The 27,970-nt window shown below is 42.6% G+C and overlaps 1 protein-coding gene across 2 annotated transcripts in view; it reads right to left on the reverse strand.

Moving 5' to 3' along the window:
* Positions 1-15,261: 15,261 nt before the first annotated feature.
* The window catches only part of KIAA0319L (KIAA0319 like), a 95,062-nt gene continuing 82,353 nt past the window's right edge, over positions 15,262-27,970 (reverse strand). For both annotated transcript variants that reach the window (XM_074217512.1, XM_074217511.1), the window contains 4 exons: positions 27,542-27,664; positions 26,741-26,831; positions 25,872-25,963; positions 15,262-17,284 (listed from right to left, as the gene is read on the reverse strand). In XM_074217512.1, coding sequence (XP_074073613.1) covers positions 17,097-17,284; positions 25,872-25,963; positions 26,741-26,831; positions 27,542-27,664 — 494 coding nt within the window. In that variant the 3' untranslated portion in view covers positions 15,262-17,096. The remainder of the gene's footprint in view (positions 17,285-25,871; positions 25,964-26,740; positions 26,832-27,541; positions 27,665-27,970) is intronic.

Consider the following 27,970-nt stretch of genomic DNA (forward strand, 5'->3'; position numbering starts at 1 on the left):
TTATTTTTTTACTTTTTGTAATTTAATATTTATTCTCATTTTGTACAATTTTTTTATACATTAATAAAATATTCTTGTTTAAGAGTAAACAAAGTACCCCCTCCCCCAAAAAATATTGACTCACTTCAGCGATAAAGTAAAGGGGAGTGAAAAAAAAAAATTAAAATTTAAAAAAATAATAGTAGTAATTATAGGTATGGCCAGGTGGTGCAATGGACGAAGCACCAGCCCTGGAACCACGAGTCCATATCCAGCCCCATACACCCAACAATCACCCAGCTGTGTGACATGCAAGCCACCCCAACCCCATTGCCCTGCATAAACCAAAAAAAAAAGAAAAAAAAGACCCAAAATAAAATAAAATAGTAATAATAGTAGGGGTGGCTGGGTGGCAGACAGAGCACTGGCCCTTGAGCCAGCAGCACCTGGGTCCAAATCCAGCCTCAGACACCCAGGCAGGCCACCCAGCCCCATTTGCTCTGCACCTATGAAGCCCCAGGCAGGCCACCCAGCCCCATTTGCTCTGCACCCCCCCCAAATAATAATAAAAAATGTGCTTCAGTCTGTTTTCTAGCACCACCAACTCTGTCGTGGGTGGATCACATTCTTTATGATAAATCCATCACAACAGTTACTTCCATATTTTTTCCACCATTGCCATTGCTGATCGCAACTCCCTCCTTTCGTATTTCTCCACTACCATGTACCATATTTTCTCTCTCCTTTCACTCTGAGTCTGCTGTAGGGTAGCTGAGTGGCGCAGCAGACAGATCTGTGGTCCTGGGGCCAAGAGGCCCTGAACCCCCATACCACCCCTTAGGCCCAGCATCCACTTGGCCCTATGGTCTCAGACAGGCCATCCAATCCCAGCCTCTTGCAAGAAGTAAAAAAAGAAAATGTGTTATAAATGACCACTCTCCCACCATGGTCCATCCTCTCCTCCATCACTCACATCCCCCACTTCCCCTGTTCCCCTGCCCTCTCTCCTTCTTACTCCAGATGTCTATACCCCATTGAGTATATATGCTGTTTCCTCTCCTAGCCACCTCTGCTGAGAGCGAAGTTTCCCTCATTCCCCTTTGCCTTCCTCCCTTCCATATCATTGCAACAGCTCATTGTAATAAAGAAAAAATTTATTATATGAGATATCTTGGCCTATTCCCCCTCTCCTTTTTCTTTCTCCCATTACATTTCCCTTTTTTTCTATTGACTCCATTTTTTACACCATATTTTATCTTCAAATTCAGCTTTCTCCTGTGCTTCATCTATAAAAGCTCCTTCTACCTGCTCTGATAATTGAGAAGATTCATATGAGTATTATCAGTATCATTTTTCTATGCAGGAATACATGCAGTTCATCATCATTAAGTCCCTCATATTTTCCCCTTCTCCTCCAATCTCTATGCTTCACCTGAGTCCTGTATTTGAAGATCAAGCCTTCTGTTCAGCTCTGGCCATTCCAACAGGAACATTTGAAATTCCCCTGGTTCATTGAAAGTCCATCTTTTTCCCTGGAAGAGGACATTCAGTTTTGCTGGGTAGTTGATTCTAGGTTGCATTCTAAGCTCTTTTTTCCTTCCAGTATGTTATATTCCAAGCCCTACGAGCTTTTAATGTAGTTGCTGCTAAGTCCTGTGTGATCCTGACTGTAGCTCTATGATATTTGAATTGTGTCCTGCTGGCTGCATGTAATATTTTCTCTTTGACTTGGGAGTTCTGGAACTTGGCTATAATATTCCTGGGGCTTGGTTTTTTGGGATCTCTTTCTCAGGGGGGATCTGTGGATTCTCTCCATTTCTATTTTGCCCTCTGCTTCTAGAATATCAGGGCAATTTTCCTGTAGTAATTCTTTGAAAATGATGTCAAGGCTCTTTTCCTGATCATGACTTTCAGGTATTCCAATAAACTTTAATCTGTTTTCCATGTCAGTTGTTTTTTCAATGAGATGTTTCACATTTTCTTCTAATTTTTCATTTTTTTGCTTTTGAAGTATTGATTCCTGATTTCTGGTAAATTCATCAATCTCCCTGAGTTCCATTCTTTGTCTGAAGGCTTTGTTTTCCTCAGAGAGCTTTCTTATCTCTTTTTCCATCTGGCCAATTCTGCTTTTTAAAGCATTCTTCTCCTCAGTAACTTTTTGAACTGTTTTATCCATTTGACCTAAGCTGGTTTTTAGCATGCTATTTTCTTCAGCATTTTTTTGGATTTCCTTGACTAAGTTACTGACTTCATTTTCATGTTTTTCCTGCATCTCTCTCATTTCTTTTCCCAGTTTTTCTTCCAACTCCCTCATTTGATTTTCAAAGTCTTTTTTTGAGCTCTGCCATAGCCTGAGCCCAATTTCTGTTTTTCTTGGAGTCTTTAGATGCAAGAGCTTGTGCTTCCTCATCTTCAGACTGAGTGTTTTGATCCTTCTTGGGCTCACAGGCAAAATATTTCTCAATGGTGTTCCTCTTGTTTCTCTGCTTACTCATTTTCCCAGCCTTAGCCTGTTTTGGGGGGGGTGCTTCCTGAGCTTTGGGGACACTCCCACAAGGGTCTCAGTGTGAGAGGCTCTGTCCTCCCTCCTGGTCTGTGAATGACCATTTGTGCCCCCCTCTGCCATGGGGCTGAGGTGGGGGGGGGGGGCCTGCTGTTCTATGGGGGTCTTAGACTGAGATCAGCATCTGAATGTGGTCAGAACCCCAGATTCCTGTTCCAGGAGCAGAGCTCAGCAGTCTCTCACTTCACTCCCCTCCCTAGGTTCAATGGGATCATGCCCTGGGGGCTCCTGCTTACCGGCTCCACCTGCTGGGCTAGACTTCATGTGCTTGTTCTGGCAGAGGTCCCCCGCTGTTCCCCCAATTTGTGCTTGATGTTCCTTGGGGTGTAGGTCAAGAAACTCCCCCGCTGCTGTGAGCTGCAGCTCCCAGCGCTCTGGGGCTGCCTCCAGGAGGCTGAAGTTCTTTCGCTCTGGTGAGCCACCCCTCTGGAGGGCCGCCCCTCCGACCCTGGGGAGCAGAGCCTTTCTGCTCTTTTCCAGGTTACCTTGAGTAGGAGAACTGCCTCATTGGGTCCCTCTGTGGGTTCTGTCTCTCGAAAATTTAGTTACAGTCCTTAGTTTAGAAGTTTTATGAGATAAAAGCTTTTGCACAGATAAAACCAATGTAACCAAGATCAAAAGAAATGTAAATTGGGAAACAATCTTTACAACTAATGATTCTGACAAAGGGCTCATTTCTAAAGTATACAAAGAACTGAGTCATATTTTTAAAACAAAAAGCCATTCCCCAATTGACAAATGGTCAAAGGATATGCAAAGGCAATTTACAGATGAGGAGATCAAAGTAATCCATAGCCATATGAAAAAATGCTCTAAATCATCAATTATTAGAGAAATGCAAATTAAAGCTTCTCTGAGGTACCACCTCACACCTCTCAGATTGGCCAATTTGCCCAGAAAAAATAATGATCATTGTTGGAAGGGTTGTGGGAAATCTGGGACAGTATTACACTTCTGGTGGAGCTGTGAACTCATCCAACCCTTCTGGAGAGCTATTTGGAATTATGCCCAAAGGGCAACAAAAATGTGCGCACCCTTTGACCCAGCAATACCACTACTGGGTCTATATCCTGAAGAGATGATGAAAAAGGGTAAAAACATCACTTGTACAAAAATATTCATAGCAGTCCTGTTTGTGGTGGCAAAGAATTGGAAATCAAGTAAAGGTCCTTCAGTTGGGGAATGGCTTAGCAAACTGTGGTATATGCATGTCATGGAACACTATTGTTCTATTAGAAAGCAGGAGGGATGGGATTTCAGGGAAGCCTGGAGGGATCTGCATAAACTGATGCTGAGTGAGATGAGCAGAACCAGAAAAACACTGTACACCCTAACAGCAACATGGGAGTGATGTTCAACTTTGAAGGACTCACTCATTCCATCAGTGCAACAATCAGAAACAATTTTGGGCTGTCTGCAAAGGAGAGTGCCATCTGTATCCAGATAAAGAGCCATGGAGTTTGAACAAAGTTCAATGACTATTCACTTTAATTTAGGAAAAAACCAACAGATATCTTATTGTCTGATCTCATTACCTCTTAGAATTCTTGTCTCTTCTCTAAGGATATGATTTCTCTCTCATCACACCCAATTTGGATCAAGGTACAACATGGAAACAAAGTAAAGACTGACAAATTTCTTTCCGTGGGGGGGTGGGGGAGGGAAGTAAGATTGGGGGGAAAATTGTAAAACTCAAATAATATCTTTAATAAAAATAAATAAAAGGGGCGTCTAGGTGGCGTAGTGGATAAAGCACTGGCCTTGGAGTCAGGAGTACCTGGGTTCAAATCCGGTCTCAGACACTTAATAATTACCTAGCCGCGTGGCCTTGGGCAAGCCACTTAACCCCATTTGCCTTGCAACCCCCCCCAAAATAAATAAATAATAAATGATAAATAATAAATAAAAGTATATTGCAAAAAAATAAAAATAAAAATAAATAAAAAACATAGTTTTATGAGAGAGCGCCCAAGACAGGATCCGCTCTTGTTGCCATCTTGGCCCTGCCCCCCCCCCCCCAGGATGTTTTAAAAGATGAGTTCAAATTTTCACAGGTTGAAAAGAGGGCAGGAAAGGTTTCCTCTTGGAAGGAGGGACGGCTTGAGTACAGGCTCAGAAGCCAGAAAGCTTGGGTTATCTTTTAGGAGAGGGGGAGAATAGAGTAGTTGACTGTCTTTTCTTTCTAAACATCTTGAGAGAGCCATCTACACTTGGTGCCTCTCCCTCTCCTTTCAATCTCTCCTTAACCACCTATAATTGGGTTTCCAACTTCAAATTTCACCAAAGCTTTTCAAAGTTATCAATGATCTCTTGCTCAAATCCAAAGACCTTTTCTCAATCCTTATTTACCTTGATTTCTCTGCAGTCTTGGGCACTGTCAATCTCTTTGCTAGGTTTTTTGAGCCCCCTCTCTCTCAATTCTCCTCCTATCTCTCATATTGCTCCTTCTCAGTCTCCTTTTCTGGATCCTTCTCCAGGTCATGCCCTCTAGTCATCCGTGTTCCTCAAGATTCTGTCCTGGGCCCTCTTCTCATCTCTTCTCTCTCTCTCTCTCTCTCTCTGTCTCTCTCCTACTACTACTACTACTACTACTACTACTACTACTACTACTACTTGGTCATCTCATCAGCTCCCGTGAATTCAATTGCCATTTTTATGCTAATAATTCTCAAATTTATTTATCCTGCCCTAAGCACTCTGCTGATCTCCAATCTCACATTTCCAACCGCCTTTCAGACATCTGGAACTGGTTGTCCAAGAGATAAATTCAACATGAACTTATCTGAAGTCATTATTTTTTCCATTAAACCCTTCCTGCAAACTTCCCTATTACTGTTGAGGATACTATCTTCCTCATAGTTGCCCAAGCTTACAACCTACAAAGTTATCCTGGATTCCTTACTACCCCTTACCCTATATCTGAACGATTGCCAAGACTCCAAAGATTTCACCTTTGAACATCTCCCAAACACACTCCCTTCTTCCTTTTGACATTGCCACTACTCTAGTGCAGACCCTCATCACCTCACACCTCGATTACTGCATTAGCCTATTAGTGGATCTGCCTCTAGTCTCTCCCCAATCCAATCCAACCTCTATTCAGTCATCAAAATGATTTTCCTAGTCATTCCCATACTTAACTAACTCCAGTGCTTTCCTGTTGCCTCTAGGAGGCAATATACTCATTTACAAAAGCATTCATAATCTAACCCCACCCCATCTTACAGTTTTCTTATTCTGACCCCCTGACCTCCATCTCATCTCCTGGCATTTTCTCTGGCTCTTTACCTGGAATGCTCTCTTTCATTGACTCTAGCCACTGATTTTCCTGACTTTTTTCAAGTGCCGACTCAGAGACACAGATAACTTTGAGATTGCAGACTCTGTGGGTATCATGCTGGAAAGGAGACATCCCAATAGGTGATAAAGCCTAAAATTGAGTTCTTGTCCTACTTCTCAGCTATCATGATTTTTTTTTAAGATCCATGAGCTCCAGTACCTCTCTCTTACCTCCAAGACAAATCATAAAATCCTTTTTTTTTTTTTTGCATTTGAAGTCTTTTATAACCTGGCCCTTTCTTTACCTTTCCAGGCTTCTTACACTTTACCACCCTTCAAACATTCTATGATCTGTCTGCACAGGCCACTTTGCTGTTCTTCAGACAGGACCATCTATCTCTTGTCTCCTGTCTCTGGGATTGGCATTGGCTATTTCTCCAGGCCTGCAATGCTTTGCCCTCTCATCTCTGTCTCTTGGCTTCCCTGGCTTCAAGGTTCAGTTCAAATCCCCCTTTCTGAGAGAATCCTTTCGTAAACTCATGAGTTAATTTTCATCTATCATGTGTCCATCATATATGTATCTCTACTTTGTCTACCCATTAGAATATGAGCTTGTGGAAGGCACTGTTTTGAGGTTCTAAATATTTAAAAAAACTTTATTGACTGAGTAGGGGACATAAATTGATAATTTTGTGCAATCCCTATCAATCCATAGACAGATTTTTCTCCAAACAGGAAATCAAAAAGTATTTTTTGCATGAAAATGATTTTTACATTTTTAGTGGCAGTAATCCCTGCTATTGGGAAAGCTGTGGCTAGGGACCATGAACTCTGGAGGTTTCTCCAAGGTTGCCTTTTCCCTTGAAGGCAGACAGGGATCCTAATGTGGTCCTGACTCTCTTGTTCTGAGCCAAGGATTTAGAGAATGATGGTGGCCAGACCTAAGGCTAGACCCAGTTATTTCACTTGCTGGGACAGGCCTTATTGACATATACAAAGAAAAGGATAGCAGTCTCTGAACAGTCCAAGTTATTCTGCTCTGTCTCAAGACCTTTATAGATGGCTGAGATAGGATGATGGATGTTGGATTTTGCCTCACATAGGTGTAGACATATGTAAGAGCTGAGGAGTCAACCACACTGGGGAAGGGAGGGTCAATAGGGCTTTAAGACAAAGGACTGGGGCAGCCAGGTGGGGCTATGGATAAAGCAGTAGGCCTAAAGGTAGGAGGAACTGAGTTCATATTTGAATTCAGATATTTGACATTAACCCTGACTCCCTTGCCAAAAAAAAAAAAGATTGAAAGACAGAAATGATAGTGGGGGAGGGAGGGAATGTGTGAAACAAGGGGTAACATGTAAAGGGAACTTGGATATACTCTAACTTATCCCAGATGGGACAGGAGCTATAAAAAAAGCAAGACAAGGCAAGGTGGTTGGGGTATGGATTGATGTAGCTTATTTTGTATTTTCAGAAGTAAGAGGGAGCTAATGAGGGGCTCCAAGAGGGATTGGGTAGACATGCAGCTGAGAAGGATCATGCAGCTCCTGGGGCTGCCGGGAGCTGAAAATGAGACAAGACAAATAAATATATAGACCAATAGGCTGATGTTGTCCAAGGCTGTACCTTTCCCTCTACCCATCCCTTTTCCCTAACAGAAGTGATCAAAATCTGTATGAGATTTAAGGAGACAAAAGCTCAAGCCAAAGCCTTTATTTCTTAAGAGTTCTCTTCCTTTGTGGGAGTGATGTGTGGAAAAGAGGGCTCCTGAGCATCTGGTTGGGATGTTGTCTTCATTCCATCCTCTCAGGGCCAGGAGGTGAGAGCCATCATTTTCATTTGCTCCAGTATCCAAGGATCCCCCCAATGGTGGAACCTACAGTGCCTAGAGTAGCACTTGCCATGGTAGACAGACCACCAGCCCGTGGGAGAGGATTCAGAAAGACAATGGGTCACGATGACGATGACTGGGAGCAATGGGAGAGACTGTCTGGGGTTAGCCAGGACCAGGAGAGAGAAGTGGGGAGTGAGGCACAGGGCTGACTGAAGGGGGACTTGATAGTGATCTTTTCTGTAGCTGAAGGGCCATGATGGAAATGGGACAACTGTTCTTTTTTGGCTTAAGAGGGCAGAGCCAGAATCTGGGGGGAAGCTAGAGTCAGATTTGGGTTGGTCACAAGGAGATTTGTCCAAAAGCAGGATGGGTCCTTCAAGAGCACCAGAGGTATGGACCTGGATAAGAATTGGAACCCGATTCTCTGAGTCCAGGGCTGGGTGTGCCACAGTTTCTCTTTCATAGGAAGTCTTCAGGCACAGACAGGTGGAAGAGATCCTAGGAAGGTCTTATTCTGCTATAATTGGGCAGGATGGTCTCTCTCTAAGGTTCTTCCCAACTTTGAGTCTGTGATTCTTTGCTGACCCCAACTAAAATGATAATAGCTATGGCCAAGTTCCCAATTCTGAGAACAGGGACTGGAAGAAAGTGGAAGGGTCCCTATCTCCTCCATAGGACTCTCACTCACCTGCAGACTGCAGCACCGCTACCAGGCTGCCTGAAGAGATCCCTCCACCATTGGCGATGGCTGCCCCCGACATCATCTTTGCTGCTATGGAGGCAGCGGCGATGCCACCTTTAGTGAAGCCTAGAGCTCCCAGGACCAAAGGAGCTGAAGTCACAGTCAGGACTGTGGGACAAGAGGCCTGGTCATCTCCCCTTCAGCCATCACAACCTGACCCTCTTTCTCCCACTCTGACCCTAGACTGGCCCCCATTAGCTTCCTCAGTCTGCCCAGGGCTCAGGGGCTGAGCATTGAGCAGTTGAGGTGAAGAGGAAGATGAGAAATGGGGGGGTGAAGGAGGTAGGAGACTTTTCCCACAATTGCTTTCTCAACCCCAGCCTCCAAGAGTTTCCCTGACAGCACATGCATTTGATTTATGTCTATTTATTAAATATTTTATTTACTTCCTTATTTTTCCAGTGACATGCAGTGGTAAGTTTCCATGATCATTTTTTGGTAGGGTTTTGAGTTGTACATTTTCCTCTCAAGTCCCATATTCCAGCAAATCATTGAAGAGGGATCTAAAGGCCTTTCTCTTTTTTTGGAAATAGATTTAAACACGAATCAAATATGTTGAACATGGTTTTAGAAGTATAGTTTAGATTAGAATGCTTTCTGTCAGGGGATGGGGAGGGAGTTTTGTAAGGTTGGTGGTTATTCGTATTATAAATGAATGAAAGAAAAATCTGCTAGAGTGAGAGAAAATTGTAGATTTTATTCATGAATCTTGCTGGATACGGGTACCTCATCTGGCATGAGGCACACGGTAGCATTTGAACATCAGGTAATTTATAGTCTTCAAAAACTCTTTCCCTTCCCTCTTGGATTTTCACAGGCTCTAATAATTTGAGTTACAGTCTTAAGAGGTCTGCCCATACCATGACATGCCTTTAAAATGATACCCCCCACATCATAAGATGCAAGACATGCTGCTGATGAACCCCAAACATCACAGGGGGTGTGTGGGTTAATATTCAATTACCTAATTGCACAAACTCATTTGCATTAGGTCAAGATCTCTAGGTCACTCTAGAGGGGTTGAGAACCTGATTTTTCTAATTTTGGGTGTGTCATCTCTGGAAAGGGATTAGGAAAACTCTCCCAGTTTTATGATGGGTTGGGGCCATTACTCCTTTGTAATGGATTCCCTAGGGGCCCCTCTCCACACCTGGTGAAGACCAACACCCTACATTCCTCACTTAGGAAGGGACCATAAGGTAAAACAACAAACAAAATTTATTTTTTAAGGAGAAAGGAGAAGAAAGGAGGAGGTCAAAGTCATACTCACCAGCTGGTCACAGCGCCCACTAACACTAACTTCACCATGTTTGACAACTGGGTGACTTTGCCAGAGGTTCCCAAGGAGGATTTCTGGTTTTGTCACCTATTCCTTGGGCAGGCTGAGTTGGGTTGGGTCTTCTTTCTTTTCCGGAGCGGAGAACAGGAAGCTGACGAAGCAGCTGAGCTTCCTGCCAGGGAGGCGGGCCTGAAGGCCTCTGGTGCTGGGATTCGGTTTGAGGGCCTCTTATTTACTTTCCCTCAACTCCACCTCATGGTTTCTTGGGCTCTCTCCAAGTGCAAATCATTTCCTTCCCAGAATCTTTCCCAACATCTCTTCATTTCTGATATTTCCTATCCTCTGCTTTGTATAATGTATTTGGATATGGTCTTGTTCAATAAATTGTAAGCTCTTTGGAGGGCAGCGTCTGCCTTTTATGACTTTTTGTACCCCCCTCCCCCAAGCTTAACTCTAGACCAAAGAATAGACACAGGATGGCAGCTAGGAGAGGGAAATGAGTTCCCTAAGACAGGGTCAGTTAGTGAGTGGGTCAGTCAATAAACATTTGTTCAGTGCTGCCCCAAGTGTCTCTTGGCTCAGAGGGTGGAACATGAGGAAGGTAAATGAGGAGGGGGGTCCTGCTTCTGAGGTTTCTGAGAATGCAGTGGTGGTCTTGAGAAATCTCTTGGTAGGAAGAGAGATCTCATTGACTTGAAAACTTCCCTTTTTTTCTTTTATATTAAATAGTATTTTGTTTTTTCTAGTTACATGTATAAAACATTTTCATCATTTTTTTTTTAGGTTTTTTTTTTTTGCAAGGCAAACAGGGGTTAAGTGGCTTGCCCAAGGCCACACAACTAGGTAATTATTAAGTGTCTGAGACCGGATTTGAACCCAGGTACTCCTGACTCCAAGGCCAGTGCTTTATCCACAATGCCACCTAGCCGCCCCTCATTCATTTTCATATAAAGTTTTCCCTCCCTCTCATCTCTCACCTCTCTCAAAAACAGTAAGCAATCTGATATAGGTTAAACCAACACAATCAACATATATGCTTCAAATCTGGTCTCAGACACTTAATAATTACCTAGCTGTGTGGCCTTGGGCAAGCCACTTAACCCCAATGCTTTGGGAAAAAAAAAAGATATATGCTTCTTAACAAATCAGGCAAGACACCCCGTTTCTTGAGATCAAACCTGTCAGGATTGTAAGGTTGAAATGAGATAATGAAAGTTATTTTTCAAATGTGGTAGTTCCTTCTGCCATTGAAGAGGGAGGGGCACTGTGTATAGGGAAGGTGGTATCCATCCTGCCCAGGACCTGAAGTGGTCCAAGTCACCTCTGTCTTCTGAGTGTGTTGGTGTGTGTGTATGTGTGTTAGCTTCCATGGAAGGTCTCAGCTCTGGCTCCAGAGGTCTGTGGAGCTGGTTCAACTGGCTCTTTTCTTGTCTGGAGAACTTAAAACCAGAGCCATGCCTGGAGCTCTTGGGTCCCTTGGGGGACCCCTCATGAGTAAAGGCAGGAGTGGTAGAGCAGAAGTCACTGAGCTGTTTGATATAGAGAATTGGATGCTAAACAGAATTTGAATCTCCTCTCTGCCACTTCTGATCTGTGTGGCCCTTGGGCCTCAGGGGTTCCTCCCATCTCTAGCTATAGGATTACACTCCTCAGTATAAGGGGCAGCAAGATGGTGCAGCAGATAAGCCAGTCCTGGAGTCAGGAAAACCTGAGTTTAACATTAATCGGCTGTGTGACCTTGAGTAAGTCACTGCACCCTGATTGCCTCAAAGCCAGGGTCATCTTCAGTCATGCTGATTCATAATCTGGTCACTGGATCCAGATTACTCCAGAGGAAAAGAGATGCTGGTGACTTAGCACAGCACCCCCTCAATCAAATCCAATTCACATGCATGTCATGACATCACCTCCTGAATGTCATGGTTATCTTCTAGAATGAAGGATAAATATCACAGATCACAAAATCACATACTTCAAGCTGGAAGGGATTTTGGAGATCATTTCATTCAAATCACTTTACAGATGAAGAAACTGGGGCACAGGGAGAAGACACAGTTTCCAAGTCACACAGGTAGTTGAGTTGGTCATCTGATTCCCAATATCGGGCTCTTGTTGTAACTTTAATATCTTTGCAAACTGGTCCCTCATCTCAGCTCTCCCCAGCCCAGTCTTAGAAGGCATGGCCTCTAGGTCTGCCCAGTCCTTTTCTTGATATTTTAGAAATCCTGGCCCTACTCTAAGTAGGGACTCTTTCATTCCACTAAAAGGATCCTTTTTTAGCCCATAAGTATGGCTTCTAAGGATGTCTCCTGCCTTGGACTGGAGTAGCAGCAGGGAGGTTGGGGGATGGGTGACTAGTTTGCAGGGACTTAAGTAGAGCTCTTCTGAACCTGCTTGTTTCAGACAGTGATCCTAAGGGTCAGAAAAAAAAAAGGGTAGAAGACACAGCCAGAGGCGTGAGAGATAGGAAGGAAACTGAAGTTTGGGAGAGCTGCTAAGGAGAGTGGGATAATGAGTTTATAAAAGAGGTATAGTAAGAATGACTACCAGCAATGAAAGCCCAGTTGAGGTTATGTAACATAAACTTATAATGAACCCAGTTGGAATGACTGCAAGATTTTCTCCACCTTCATTCTGCAGCATGTGTGTAGGATGAATAGTGGGAGTGATCCAAGGCTTAGGTTTAGCTGGGCATAGTCGATGGCATGATACAAGAAAGAGGACAATGCAGATTGAATTGGTTCACAAGAGTGACAGGGAGGAGAGAATGGCTAGTGTAGGGGAAATGGCCTGGGAGAGAATTGAGAGAGCATTATAGGTCACATTATAGATACCAATTAGGGTTATGAAAGGAAAGGCAGAGAAGGTGAAAGCCAATAGATTATATTTGGAAAAGATGATTTCAGAATTCTTAACATGGAGGTGATACATTTGTGAGTGGTAGCAAAATAAAAAGTATGACCATCTTTGTGACTAAGGTGGGGTAGAGAAGTCATAGATGAGTGGGTTGAAGAGTTGAATGGTTAGATTATTTAAGGAAAAATTAATATTTATGTTGAAGTCCCCTGGTATGAAGACAAGAGGAGAAAAAATTATAAGGAAGGAAGGAATATATCACTGAAGAAGGAAGAGAAGTGAGATCTGAGGATCTGGTACAACAGCTACCAGATTTCAATAACATGAACCTCAAAGGAAGAGAGGTTCCTGAGTGATGGAGAAAGGGGAAAAATCTGAAAGTAGTAATGGGGAACAAGTGGTACAACTCCCCATTAGTATTGGAAAGAATGGCCAGCAGGGCCAGAGCACCTGGAGGGCTTATTCTCAGACCAGCTCCTTCTCCTGGTTCATGGTTTCACCAGTGATTTTTAACTTCTCCCTCTTCTTTAGGACCAAAGCCTTCAACCATCATTCCTCAAATCCAAATGAGTTATCAAGGCCTACAAATTACTTCTGTACCTTAATTACTCACTTCCTTTCCATTCCCATAGTCACCACCATAGTTTAGTGCCCTTGTCCTCTCTGACTGACTGCAATAACCTCCTTTTTAAAATGCCATAAAGACTTTGAAGAAACACCACCATCATTTTCTGGAATCCCTAGCCATCAACATGACCCTTGTAACCAAATTTAGAAAAACCCAAATGTGACAGCCTAAGCAACATTCTGCATCCTTAATTCCTCACCTCCTGAAATTTTCTTTCGAAGCTCCCTTTCTTTTGATCCATCCACCCACTGTCAGAATACAATTAATTTATTTAAAACATTCAAATGCCTTTTCTTCACTTTTTTGCTACTCATAAAATAACATCCATCTAAGGGGTTTGGCCAAAGAATCTGCCAGTATTTCCAGGATTCTCTCCTCACTTCTTTCCAACATAACCCTTTATTGTAGCCACTCTCTCCTCCATTCCCACTCTTCCTGACCAATGCACCTTGCTACCCTTCTCCTTTTCTGATAAAAACCTACTTGTCAAGGCTAAATTTAAATCCTATCCTTCCATGAAACTCCCTATCCGCCACTTGGCTGGAAGTACTCTCTCCATTCTTTGATTTTATCATCTTATCTTATTTACCAGACTTCATATTGTAGTTGTCGGGCAAGTTTTACCTCCCCTGATTACCAATTAGTCCTGGGCCTACAGTTAGGTTATGAATTTGTGTCCTGCATCTGCAAATGGTTATCTTTTTTTTTTTGGCAAGGCAATGGAGTTAAGTGGCTTGCCCAAGGTCACACAGCTAAGTAATTGTCTGAGGCTGGATTTGAACTCATGTCCTCCTGATTCCAGGACTGGTGCTCTATCCACTGTGCCACCTAGCTGCCCCTGTAAATGGCTATCTGAAAGACCTCATGTAAGGCAAGGCAATTCTCTTCTCTGTAAAATGAGGGTACTGCTGACTCTATCCAGCTCACGATTATTCTGTGGACCAAATGAGCTTTGAGGACAACTCAAACTGTTTGGATCCTTATTCCCAACCTACAAACACAAAAATTAAAAAATTTTGAGCTGGAAGGGTCCTATAGGACCTCTAGTTCAATAAATAGCTGAAAAATACCTACCATGCAACCCCCCCCCCCCCCGCCACACACACAACTTAACAGTGGCCATGTGGTATTTCTTTAAAGATCAACAATGAAAGTGACTGTCAGTGTTCTCCTGAGATAGTTCATTCTGCTCTACATCAGCTTTCATTAAGATTTTCCTGATATCAAACCTAACTGTGCATCTGTGCAATTTCTACTCACTGCTTCTAAGTTTTGTCTTCTAGGATCTACCAGAAAAATCAAATTTCTTTTACACGTGACAATCTGAATCCCAGTTTCAGTTCCTTCTAAGAAAAATAAAGGCCTGGAGCTGTGCAAAGAGCATCTCAAGATTTTCCTCTCACCTTTATTCCCATAGTTCCTGGACTACAACAGTCTCTGCATTACCCACATATCCATGTATTACCTGTGTCAAGGAAACAAAGGAATGATGGAGAAAAGCTTACCCATTTCTCATAGATGAAAACCATAGTATGGGGAGGTGGACCTGGGGAATTTTCAGGAAATTTGTACTACAGGCATCTAACAATTGTTGTTCAGTTGTTGGCATGATGGATAGAGCACTGGCCTTGGAGGCAGGAGGACAGGAGTTCGAATCCAGCCTCAGACATTTGACTCTTGCTAGCTGTGGGCAAGTCACTTAACTCTGCCTCACACCCAATGTCATCTCCAGTCATCCTGATTCATATCTGGGACTGGATTCCAGATAGCTCTGGAGGAGAAAGCGAGGCTGGTAACTTAGCACAACTTGGCACTCACTTGAATCCAGTTCACTAGCTTGTCATGGCATTACCTCTCTGATGTTGTGGTCTTATTTGTAAATAAAGGACAAAAATACATTACTATTAGTTGTTTCAGTTGTATCTGATTCTCCATGACCTCCATTTGGCTTTTGTGACAAAGATACTAACTAGAGAGGTGGTTACTATTATTTTATAAATGAGAAAAACCGAGGTAAACAGGGTTAAGTGACTTGCCCAGGATCACACAACTTCTAAGTGTCTGGAACCAGATTTGAATTTAGGTCTTCTTGACTCCAAGCCTGGTGCTCTATCTGCTGGTCACCTACCTAGCTATCTACACCTGTCTGTTAGGTGAACTTAACCTTAAGTTCTTGTCTGGTACCAGTCACAAGGGAGAAAAACAAATGAAAAGAAGTTGATTTTGCTGAAAATTCAATAGTTAGCAAGGAGACATGACTACATTCAGTGGGCTACAAGAAAAATTAAATAGCAAGTTTAATCATTTCACATCAAGTTTGTAGTGCAGTAGTATAAATTTTTGTTTATCTTTAAAAAAAAAAGCCCCCCCCGCCCCAAACCTTCAACATCCGGAAACAGGGGACAAAGTTGTCATCAACAAGGCAGAGATGCACAACTGGCCTCCTAGCCCAAGGAGAATTTTCCAGGCAAAGAATTGGGCCCTGAAGTGTGCAAATGGGTCCAACAGATAAGGAGTGACATTCTGATGGAGAATAAGCACGCAGAAAAATACACAGTGAGAAAATAGTGTTGAGGCAAGTCCTCTTTCTCAACTATGTCATGTGTACACACACACAGAGCACATGCATGCGCACGCGTGCACACACACACACACACACACACACACACAGCTGCTATGTTTCTGCCAATTCCAGTGACTATCTTCATTTTGACATCAGCCTTATAGGATAGGAAGGGAGCCTGGGCTCAGAGGCTTGAGGAAATTGGCCAGGAGCCAGAATGGGAGGACTATGTGGGCCACAAATCACCCCAGTTCAGGCAAATCCACCACACTATGGGCACCAGCCAGATGCTTGCTCTGAAAGCAGGTCAGGCATGAAAACTAAAGAGCATCAGGGATCTAGTCAGCCCTGAAATGAGGGGCCCAGACTTCAGGCAGCTTTGTTCCCTCTTTTCCTGGTGCATAAATGGAGAAAAAGACAGACTGAAATGGATGGGACTAGGGCTACTGTCTCTGGGGTCCCCATTTAACAGAATGAGCTGAGGACAGTGATGGTGATAGGCGAGTGGGAGGAGTGCCCGGTGAAGAGGTCTGACTTCCCAAGGGCAGTCTGTGGCCTAGCCCATCAAACAACCAGAGTTGTCTTTTGCCCCAAACCTTGCTCCATCAGTGCCCAAGGAGGAAGCTCAGTTCTCTTCATTTCAGTGAAAGGATAAATAATTTAAACACAAAAGATTCCTATCTCAAGATGTCCTGAGTTATCAGGATCCTGGAGAACCATCTGGAGGAATTGGGGCCTGTTAGTCTAGGTTCCAGGAAAATCCCAGGACAAGAGAAGAAAACAGCTACATCCAAGGGTGTGGGGGGAGGCAAGAAGAGGAGGATGAAGGAAGATAGGGCTGGCTGGAAGTTCCATTGGAATGATCCCTCCAGAGCTGCTTACACTGTGTCTTCCTCCCAGAAGGGTCCTGAGCTGAGCAGCTCTTAAGATTCTTTTGGTTTAGTGCTAAGTCCTGGGGAAGAGGAAGCCTCTTTATTCACAGTTTCCCCTAGAGTTCCTTAGAGATGTCTGGATTCAAGTACAATCAGTTCTGTTCAGAATTGGGGGAGGAAGGGAAGGAGGGAAAGGAGGGAATGCAGAAGAATGGAAAGCATGTGCATGTGTGCATACATACACACAGATAAGACACAGATACACACAGAGACATAAGACAGACATACATAGACAAGATGCACACAGACATAGAGACAAGACACATACACACACATGCATACACACACAGAGACACATGCACACACACACAGATGCTCTAGGAAATGACTTAGCAGCCTGGACCTCTCAAACTTTCCTCATCCCCTCTTCCCTACAGCAAAGCCAATCCCCTGCCTGTCCCCATTCCCATGCTTCTTGCTCCTCTCAGAGGCACAGGGTGCCTACAAGATCTCCTCTCTGGGGGTCTTGGCTTTGAGGGGAGCCTGTCCATTGCGCAGAGAGCCATTCTGACCACGAAGTAATCGGCCTTTCTCTCGGTCTGGCCAGGTGAAGATGGCTTCGTCACTATCCAGTTCAGACTCTGAGTGCATCAGGCTACTGTTCAGGATAGGCACCTTCTGCTTGTTGCCTGAAAGGGAGAAGAGTGTAAGAAACATGGTAGATGAGAGAAAAGGAGGGCAAATTTGGGCAACACCACCAGAAGCAGTCAGGGGAAACACTGGGGCTAAAAAGAGGGATAAACCCCAAATATGACCTAGCAACTTCAAGGAGCAGAGCAGTCAAAGGTGCTCTGGGGTACACAGCCCAACCTGTTCAGAAGGAACATTCACAAACCAACAGGGCATCCACCCAGGATTCCCCCCTGCCCACTTTCTCCACTGGCTGCCAGGTCAAAGACTACTCCCTTATGGAAGACGTCAAGGAATAGCTTTGCCTTAATGCACAATTGGTGGACATTTTGCAGCTACAGACAAATCTCTCTCTCCTCACCTTCCAGTCTCATTTGGTCAGCAATCCTTTTATATCTCTCTTTTTTTTGGGGGGGGGTTTGCAAGGCAAATGGGGTTAAGTGGCTTGCCAAGGCCACACAGCTAGGTTAATTATTAAGTGTCTGAGACCGGATTTGAACCCAGGTACTCCTGACTCCAGGGCTGGTGTTTTATCCACTGCGCCACCTAGCCGCCCCTATATATCTATTGTTAAATGTCCATCCAAATTCACAATTGTTCCCAACATTTTCCATTCTAACTGGTCAGCTCCCCAACATTCAGGGGTTTTGTGCTTCCAACTTTATTCAGGAGTCACAACTTTATTTACCCAAAGTGAGCTTGTTTGTCTTCCTTCCTTCATACCTCAACATTTTTTTCATTTTATTTCCCTATCTTATCTCAAAGAAAGAGGTAAACCTTTCTGCTTCACTAAGGCATTATCATCTACTATGTTCAACCTGGCCTTCCTAGGGCTTTGGCCACCTAACCATGCAATATCCCATGTATTTTCTGCTTTCTTCCCTGTTGGCTCCCCCACCTCGGCCAACAAAAATGCTCAGGTGTTCCCTCTATCTTTAATAAAAGAAAAAGAAAAAAAGAAACACAACCTTGACCCAGATACTCCTCCCTTAGCTAGTAATCTTTTTTCCTTTTACAAATAAACTGAGATATCTCCATTGTATTTCCATTTCTTATTCCCCACTCTTGAAACCTGAACTCTGGCTTCTGTTTGCCCTAACTTACCTGAGACATCCCCCAAACTGCAACAGAACAGTTGGGCCTTCCTCAGTTCTTGGCTCTCTCCAAAATGGATGGAGCAGTGGCACTGTGAACATCTGTTCCCTAATTAAGAGCCTCTCTTTTCCCAGGTTCTAAGCCAAGAACACTTCTGGCTTTCTCTACTTCTCTAACAAGTCTTTCTTTATGTCTTTCCTTCATTTTCTCCTGCTGGAGGAAATACATGGATTACCTAAGCTCAGTCCCAAATTATGTTCGAATTTCATGGCTTGGAAACTTCCTTCTCTGATCGTTTTTCTTTCCTTCTGCCTCTTTGTTTTTCTGGTGCCTCCATTCCTCTCTGTCTATATCCCTCTGCTGGTCTCAAAAGTCCTCTTTGTCCAATACTGTCACTCACTTTTCTTTTTTTTTTTTTTATCTTATTTAAGGCAATGGGGTTAAGAGTGACTTGCTCTTGGGGCGCCTAGGTGACACAATGGATAGAGCACCAGCCCTGGAGTCAGGAGTACCTGAGTTCAAATCTGGCCTCAGACACTTAATTACCTAGCTGTGTGGACTTGGGCAAATCACTTAACCCTGTTTGCCTTGCAAAAACCTTAAAAAAAAAAAAAGAGTGCCTTGCTCTTCTTTGAGGTACCACATCACACCTCTCAGACTGGCCAATATGACCAGAAAGGACAATGATCAATGTTGGAAAGGCTGTGGGAAATCTGGAACACTAATACATTGTTGGTGGAGCTGTGAACTCATCCGACCTTTCTGGAGAGCTATTTGGAATTACACCCGAAGGGCAACAAAAATGTGCATACCCTTTGATACAGCAATACCACTACTGGGTCTATACCCTGAAGAGATTATGAAAAAGGATAAAATTATCACTTGTACAAAAATATTCACAGCAGCCCTATTTGTGGGTGGCAATGAATTGGAAATTAAGTGAACATCCATCAACTGGTGAATAGCTTAGCAAACTGTGGTGTATGTATGTCATGGAACACAATTGTTCTATTAGAAACCAGGAGGGATGGGAAATCAAGGAAGCCTGGAGGGATGTGCATCAACTGATGCTGAGTGAGATGAGCAGAACCAGAAAAATACTGTACACCCCAACAGCAGTATGGGGGTGAAGATCAACCTTAATGGACTTGCTCATTTCATCAATCCAACAATCAAGGACAATTTTAGGGTATCTGTGATGGAGAATTCCATCTGTATCCAAAGAAAGAACTGTATCTTATTATATAATTTTGCTATCTCTTATATTTTACTTTTTCCTTAAGGATATGATTTCTTTCTCAAAACATTCAATTTTGAGCAATATATAGCATGGAAACAATGTAACAATTGTCAGACTGCCTTTTCTGGGGGGTGGGGGAGGGCTGTGGGATGGGGGAAAATTGTAAAATTCAAAAAACAATAAAAAAAGGGACTTGCTCAAGGTCACACAGGCAATTATTAAGTGTCTGGGGCTATATCCACTGCACTACCTAGCTGCCCCTATCACCCACCTTTCAATATAGTACTAGTTTTTCCTTTTACCATCCACCTCCTGGTAAACATCAAATTAGTCATTTTCATTACCTATCTACTTTCCACCTACTTCTATGCAGGTTAGTGCTCTTGGAGGAAATTGCACAAATATACCAAATATGTCTATTACAAAATTTTTGTTATATATTCTCAACTGGATGCTCAATATTGTATTGGCAATCTTTTTTCCTACCCTGATTACCTACTTCTTGAAGGAGAAGCTCCCATCTATTGGGAGCTCCCTTATTTCTTTTACTCCATGCTTTAAGAGTCTTTTTTTCAGCTTCTCTTCCTTTATTCTTGTTTCTGAGAAAAAGATAGTTCTCGTCCAGGCCTTCAACCACTGTCCTTCAACTTCAATCCATCCCTTTCTATGTTCAATCAATCTATCTTGGTTTCTTCACTTTCTTCTGAACTACAAATTCTTTCTTTACTGTATACAAATATGCCCAGGACTCTTGCATTACTAAAACAAATGCAACCCTGCCTGCCCTCAAGCTATCTACTGTTCTTTCCTTCTTGATGTTCTCTTCTCCCTTGGTTTCCATGATATATCTTTTACTGTTTCTACTCTTACTCCACTGATTCTACTTGGTCTATTTTAAAGGATCATAATCCACCTTCTGCCTCTTAAACATGGCTATGTTTCAAAGGTCTATCTTGGGTCCCTGTCTTTTTCTTCTCTTTCTCTGGCCTTCTTTGATGATAGTCACTCACACTTGATAAAATGGAAATCAATTCTATGCCCACCCAGTCACCAACTGAGTTTGGACCTTTTTCAATGACCTGAACTTTTATAATTTTCTTCCTATCATCTTTGCTTCTCATCTCTCCCCTCAATAATCTATCCTTCATACAGCTACCTAATTTTCCTTAGGTCTAGCTGAATCACTTATTTCCACCAAAAAACCTCCACTGGTTCCCTACTGCATCTTTGAAAAAGAAACATGACATTCCCCCTTCTACTGAGTATGACATTCAAGGCTATGATCTGGTTCCAATCTACTCTCTTCAATCTTATTTCATATAACTATTTTATAAATACCTGATGTTCTAACTAACAGTACTATTTTCTTATCCCTCAAACTTAACATGCCCCCCCCCTTTTGAGACATTTGTACAACTTGGCCATCCAGTCTTGCATGTATTTCCATTTCATCTCTACCTGTCCTCCTTTCTATGCTTAGCTCAAGGACTGAGCTTCCCTGATGTCACAACTGGTTACTTCTTTCTCCCTCCTAAAATTAATGCTTATTAACTTATTAATTATTATTAATAAATGCCACATTCCCAAGAGAATGTAATTGGCTTGAAACAGTTTAGTGGGTGCTTTAAAAGTACGTTGACTTGAAAATGGCGCCTCCAATCCTGAGATCTTTCCTGAGCTGCTGCCCCACCTTGTGATTACAGTTTGCAGGGTCACAGACTTTTTTTTAAATTTATTTTTATTAAAGATATTATTTGAGTTTTATAATTTTCCCCCCAATGGTCACAGACTCTTAAAGCCCAGGTGAGGACCTGAGGCCCAGAGAAGCCAAGCAGGAGCAAGTCCAGGATGTAGACACAGGTCCTCTAACTTCATTCAGAGTCCTTTCCCCCTGAATCAGTCTGATGCTCCCATTTATATATCCTGTTGTTACTCAAAATTGTTACTTACTCCAAAATGGCTTCTCTCTATTAACAGCCTAGTTGTCCAGATTCTCTCATCTCCAATATGTATTCCTTTTTCCCTATTTCCATAGACCACTACTCTGAAGCTTTCCTGACTCCATATCCCCTCTTCATATGGAGCAAACATTTGTCTAGAATTCTCCTTTGGGTCATAGCACAAATCACCTTGGACTATTAAGCTATCTTTGGATAAGCATGTGTCTTCCTTCCTCAAGGAAATTAGGAGCTCCCTAAGGACAGGGAGTTTATTTTCAGATTCTTCCCAGCAGGGTCAAATGCAAGGATTTGTACACAGCTGGTGCTAAAGAATCAATTTTAACTGAAATTGAGACAACAGAGTAGAGTGGAAAGGAAACCAGCTTAGATATAAGAAGCTGGAGTTTGAAGCATCTGATCTTGGAAAGATCCACTCATCTTGGGTCCCTTCTAGTTTTTTCTATGATCCTATGATTTCTCCAGACCAGCAGTGCCATTAGACTAAAGGTGTAAGTATAGCTGTTCCAGCTTAGAGACACATGTCACCTTAGGGTGGTACATTCGGTGGGGACCAAGATGAAATGAGATATCACATCAGGTGACAACTCCTGGCCTCGAGACTTAGCTCTGTCTCTCCTAGGCCTATCGCCACAATGATTTCTGATGGGTTTGTACTGCTGTTGGGAACTTCTGAAATCAGGAGACATGTAGCAGATGAGTCCTGGCTCCCAGAGAAGCCTCTCTGCTAGATGACCATTGCAGAATCAAGAGTTAGAAGGGCCTCCAACGAGCAGTCTGGAACTGTGCCCAAAGGGCAACAAAAATGTGCATACCCTTTGATCCAGCAATGCCACTACTGGGCCTATATCATGAAGAGATAATGGAAAAGGGTAAAAACATCACTTGTACAAAAATATTCATAGCAGCCCTGTTTGTAGTGGCAAAGAATTGGAAATCAAGTAAGTGTCCTTCAGTTGGGGAATGGCTTAGCAAACTGTGGTATATGAATGTCATGGAACACTATTGTTCTATTAGAAACCAGGAGGGATGGGAATTCAGGGAAGCCTGGAGGGATTTGCATGAACTGATGCTGAGTGAGATGAGCAGAGCCAGAAAAACACTGTACACCCTAACAGCAACACTGGGGCGATGATCAACCTTGATGGACTTGCTCATTCCATCAGTGCAACAATTAGGGACAATGTGGGGCTGTCTGCAATGGAGAGTACCATCTGTATTCAGAGAAAGAACTGTGGAGTTTGAACAAAGACTAAAGACTATTACCTTTAATTTAGGGAAAAAATATCTTATTGTCTGATCTTGCTATCCCTTTTACTTTATGTTTCTTCCTTAAGGATATGATTTTTCTCTCTCATCACACTCAATTTGGATCAATGTATACCATGGAAACAATGTAGACTGGCAAACTGCCTTCTGTGGAGGGTGGGAGGAGGAAAGTAAGATTAGGGGAAAAATTGTAAAACTTAAAGATAAATAAAATCTTAAAAAAAAAAAGGGCCTCCAATGCCATAAAGTCCCACCTGTACATTAAAAAAATCTCAGAGCTGAGAGAGAAGTTCTTCAGCTACTGGGCTGCTGAGACACTGCCTGAAAGTACAGGTATAAAAAGATAGGAAGAAAATAAAAAAACAAAACAAAACAAGGTTCCTTGTCATCAGAGGTCACATTCTTTTTTTTTCTTTTTTCTTTTTTTTTTTAGGTTTTTGCAAGGCAAATGGGGTTAAGTGGCTTGCCCAAGGCCACACAGCTAGGTAATTATTAAGTGTCTGAAACCGGATTTGAACCCAGGTACTCCTGACTCCAAGGCCGGTGCTTTATCCATTATGCCACCTAGCCACCCCCAGAGGTCACATTCTTAATGAGGGAGAGGAGGGAAGAAGGCAGCACAGGAAGACCTATAAAAAGCCATGAGTCTATAAGCCACATACAGTTTGAAAGAAAGGGAAAGGGATGGCACTGGTGGGGGGAAAGGGAGATCTGGAAAGGCAGGATGTGAGCTGAGTCTTAAAGGAAGCCAGGAGGTGGAGGTAAAGAGGGAGAAACTTTGGGCACAGGGACAGTCAGGGCAAAGGCCTGTAGGCATGAGATTTAGTACTGTGTGTAACAACCAGAAAGGCAAATGCTACTTGGTCCATAAGGCCATGTGGAGGGGCAGCTAATTGGATGAGAGCCCTGTCTACACTTGCTCTCACTAGCAGCACCACTCTGAGTCACTGATGATTGTGGAAGGGTGACCTGAAAGAGGTCTAGGCTGCATAAGCTGGGCCCCAGAGTAGCAAATGGAGGGTCAAAGCTCTGGTCTCCTGCTGAGGGAAATCTTGGGAAAGGGTAGGCCGCTCACCACAAACTCCTCTCCTTATGCCTCCCAGTCTTAGATACTTCTTTGATTACGCCTTAAATCTATGACCTGCTGTGGCTGAGTCACCCAACCCTTTCAGAATCACAGATTCTCAGGGCTACTAGAGCCCTGACATGGACTGGAGGATAAATCCCCTCTATACTGTTTCTGAGAGGGAGCAGTTATCTGATCTTTGCTAACATATTTCTAGCAATAGGGAATTTGATACTTCCAAAGAGTCATTCATTGCATCTTTTGCATAGATCTAATTATTTGTAAGTTTTTTCTTCTATCAAATTTAAAACTATCTCTTTCTATCTTCTATTCCCCGTTCTTGGTTCTGTTTCCTAGGGTCAAGAAGAATGAAATCTAATTCCTCATCTACATGAAGGAGGGACTTTACATATATAGAGCCAGTTACATACTTGTCTTTCCTCCCCCACCTCACTTCTCCAAACTGTTCTCTAGGTTAAATATCCCGTTTTTCTTCAATTGACTCTCACAAGATCTGATCTTGAGCTGCTTTACTATCCTGATTATCCTCCTCCAGGCATATTCTAATTTATCTATACCCATTCTAAAATGTGGTACCCAGAAAAGAACACATTTCTCCATATGTAATTTGCCTAGGGCAGATCTTCTCTATTTTTGAACACTAGGCTCTTTATTTAGCCTAAAACTGTATGAACTTTTCTAGCAGTCATATCACACTGGGGATAGACACTGAGCTTGCAATCCATAAAAATTTCTAGATTTCATTCACAGGAGTTGTTCAGCAGTCACACCCTCTCTCTCCTTACCTTTCCTTTCTTAGTTAAATATTTTATTTTTAAAAGGATCATAGATTTAGAGTCAAAAGGAACCTCAAAAGTCATTTAACCAACCTCTTCTCATTTTACAGATGAAAAAAACTAAGTCCCAGAGAGAGGTTATGACTTGCCTTACAGAAGTGACAAAGCTGGGATTTGAACCAAAGTCTTGACTATCAAATCTAGCATTCCATAGTGCTGTTTTTGTTCAATTCACCCTATCATCTCTCTTAGTGAGAGCTTTTTGAATCTTGGTTGTCATCCACTCGGTTAGCTCTCTCTTCTACATTTATGCCATATGCATATCTGACAAGCATGCCTTTTATGCTAGCACCCAAATAGTTAATAAAAATGTTTAGTAATACAAGCCCCAAAATTAGATCCTTTAAACATTCCAATGCAGCCCTCCTGCCCATCTGACATTTACCCTCCAATGTCTACTCTTCAGGTAATTGAAAAGAGCATTAGATGAAAGCCAGAGATGAAGCATTCAACCAGTTCTAAATCCATCACCAACATCTCTCTATCTTGTTCACAAGGACAGTAATGAAAAACTATCAACTACTTCGCTGAAATCCAGGCATACTTCCCATATTTACAGCACTCCTGATGAGATGGATCTACCAGTCTAATTTCCCTGATAATATAGTCTGACAAAGTAATTTTTGATAAAGTCATGCTAGTTTTTCTGCTCCCCATTTTCTGCTAGTGTTCACTGCTCCCCACTGAAATGCTCACAAATCATCCTTTCATATTCTAGAATTCTGCCAGAATCAAGTTCAAGTTCACCAATCTAAAAAAAAAAAAGTCTTTTAAAAAATAAGAAAACTGAGACAATATTTGCTTGTTTCCTATCCTGTAGCAAACCCCTTTGGGCTGTCCACAATCTTTCAAAGTTTATCAGTCAGATGTCACTATTTCAGTCTTGATGATGGTCTTGGCTCTTCTTCACCCCAAGTGCTTCAGCTCTAGCTAACAAGAAGTCCTTCTGGAGTTCTCACCAGGAAGTCTGTCCTTCTACAGGACATCATATGTACTTCAAAGAATCAAGGTCAAATGAAGAGTATTTTGCTGATTCAGTCCAGATTCTGGATACTTTTATTTTGACCAGGTAAGATAAAAAACTATGCTGTGTAGGATTACCTGTTCTGGGGTTTGGTTTTAGCTCCAGACTTTCCTGATCTGTGGCATCTAAGATCTTGTACTTGCTTTTCCTCTTGGGTTTAGCTTTTCGCCTAGAAAACAGTCAACAAGCATTTATTGTTTACTATATAGCAGTCACTCCAAGTGAGGTGCTGGTGATACAGAGACCAAAGGGAAATAGCTCCTGACCTTAAGGTGCTCATGATGTTTCAGGGAAGACAACAAGCACATGAGTAAACATATACAAAACCAAGGTAAAATGAAGTGGGGGAAGCATCAGGAGCAAGGGGAGATCAGGAAAGGTGTCACTAGCACAAAGGGTAGAAGGAAAAAGGGACCCCAAGGGAGGAGATGAGATGGGAGGAGTATATTCTGGGCACAGAGGACAGCCAGGGCAGTGCATAAGTACAGAGATGGGAAGTGGAGCATTATGTGAGGGACAGCTGGGATGTTAGCTTGGCTTTATCACAGAGTGCAACAAGGGGAGGAAGGTATAATAACAGCTTGGGTCAGGGCCTAATGAAGGAGGTTCTAGGCCTGGACAGATAGCAGAGTATTTAAAGAGTCATTTACTAGGCTTCATTGGCTGACAGGTTAAGGAAAGAGGCAGAAAGTCATATTTTCTTTTCAAATATCAGCCACTCAGCAAATGTTGCTGCCCTAATCCTCTCAGCTTGTGAAAAAAGGATGATGATCTTAATGATGCTGTAATGGCAACAACTAATCCTTAACTCTTCAGAATGCCAAGGTCACTGTAACAATGTGGTGAGACAATTAAAACATAAAAAAAGAAAAGACAAAAGTCAATTACATATAGCTTTAAGTTGTGGGGAAGAGTCAGTACCATTCTGGATCCATTCCTGTCTTACCTCTTACAGCAGCAGACCATAGTCCAGGACAAGATTCCCAATGCAACAATAATGACAAAGGAGGCAATGATGACATAGAGGACGCTCCATTCTGTGGAGGAAAACTAAAATGTAAAGGTCGGGAAGGTAGCAATGGGGCCACGGCAACTGCTTCCTTGCTGCTGAGAGCAAATGTACAAGATCTTTATAGGTATAGATAAGAACTAGAAGGGAATATGATACTGGAATGCAACATCAGGACCCAATGGAAAGAAATGGACCAATGTCCTAGTCAGTCTCAGAACTCTCCAGGGAAGGTCAGAGTTCAGCCTTTTGTGTACAAAGAGGAAAGAACTGTTGGGAGAAGGCCTAAAAATTCATTGCTACCATTACTAATGCCTTCAGAAGCACATAAAGAAACTGGTGAGATATGGTTGGTTGTTAGGACGAGAGATGGATAGAAAGCTACTTCTGTGATGGGGATAAACAAAGATAAATCACTTAAATTTCAGTATCAATATTATCAGTATCTATCTATCTATCTATCTATCTATCTATCTATCTATCTATCTATCTATCTATCAGTAGGCCTTATCTTACTTAAGAGCTTTGCTCATCTTACCCACAATTCATTTTATTCTTATTCTTAACAGTTTGCTCAGACCTAAAGGAACAAGTGTGTATATAGATAAGGGGAACAGAAATTTCTTATGAAGAGGAAATGCCCAAAGCCAATGTCCATTGTCAGTCCAGTATGCCTGCTCACTTCAGAGACAAGATCAATGCTAACTTAAGCTCCTTAAGCTTCAAGGGGATACATACCACAGTTGCTCTCTCCATCTTTCAGCTGCACTTTAATGAAGTTCTCCATCCAAAAAGGGTCGCAGATACAGCGCTTGGTGAAAGAATCGCAGCGGCCGTGATCAGAGCAGTTCAACTGACAAGCTGATGAGAGAAGGAAAGGGAAGTCACTATAAAAAAGTCAAGTTTGTAGCAAAGCTAGCAGAAGGGAGGTCTTCTGATTCTCAGGGCAGAATGCTCCAAGTGTTCAATGCTACTTGGTCTGTAGCAGTTTCCCAAAGACAAGGTTTCCCCAGGCAGGCCTGGTTGCCTGTTCTAATGTGCATGACTGGATCAAGTCACAACAAGCAGAACAATGGCTGATTTCTAAACAGACATTAAGGTTTTCAAAACCCTTTATAGAATATTTCTCACCTAGTTCACAGGAGGATAATTACAATGTATCTGGTG

Source organism: Macrotis lagotis, chromosome 1 (genome assembly GCF_037893015.1).
Source record: "Macrotis lagotis isolate mMagLag1 chromosome 1, bilby.v1.9.chrom.fasta, whole genome shotgun sequence".
Lineage (NCBI taxonomy): Eukaryota > Metazoa > Chordata > Mammalia > Peramelemorphia > Peramelidae > Macrotis > Macrotis lagotis.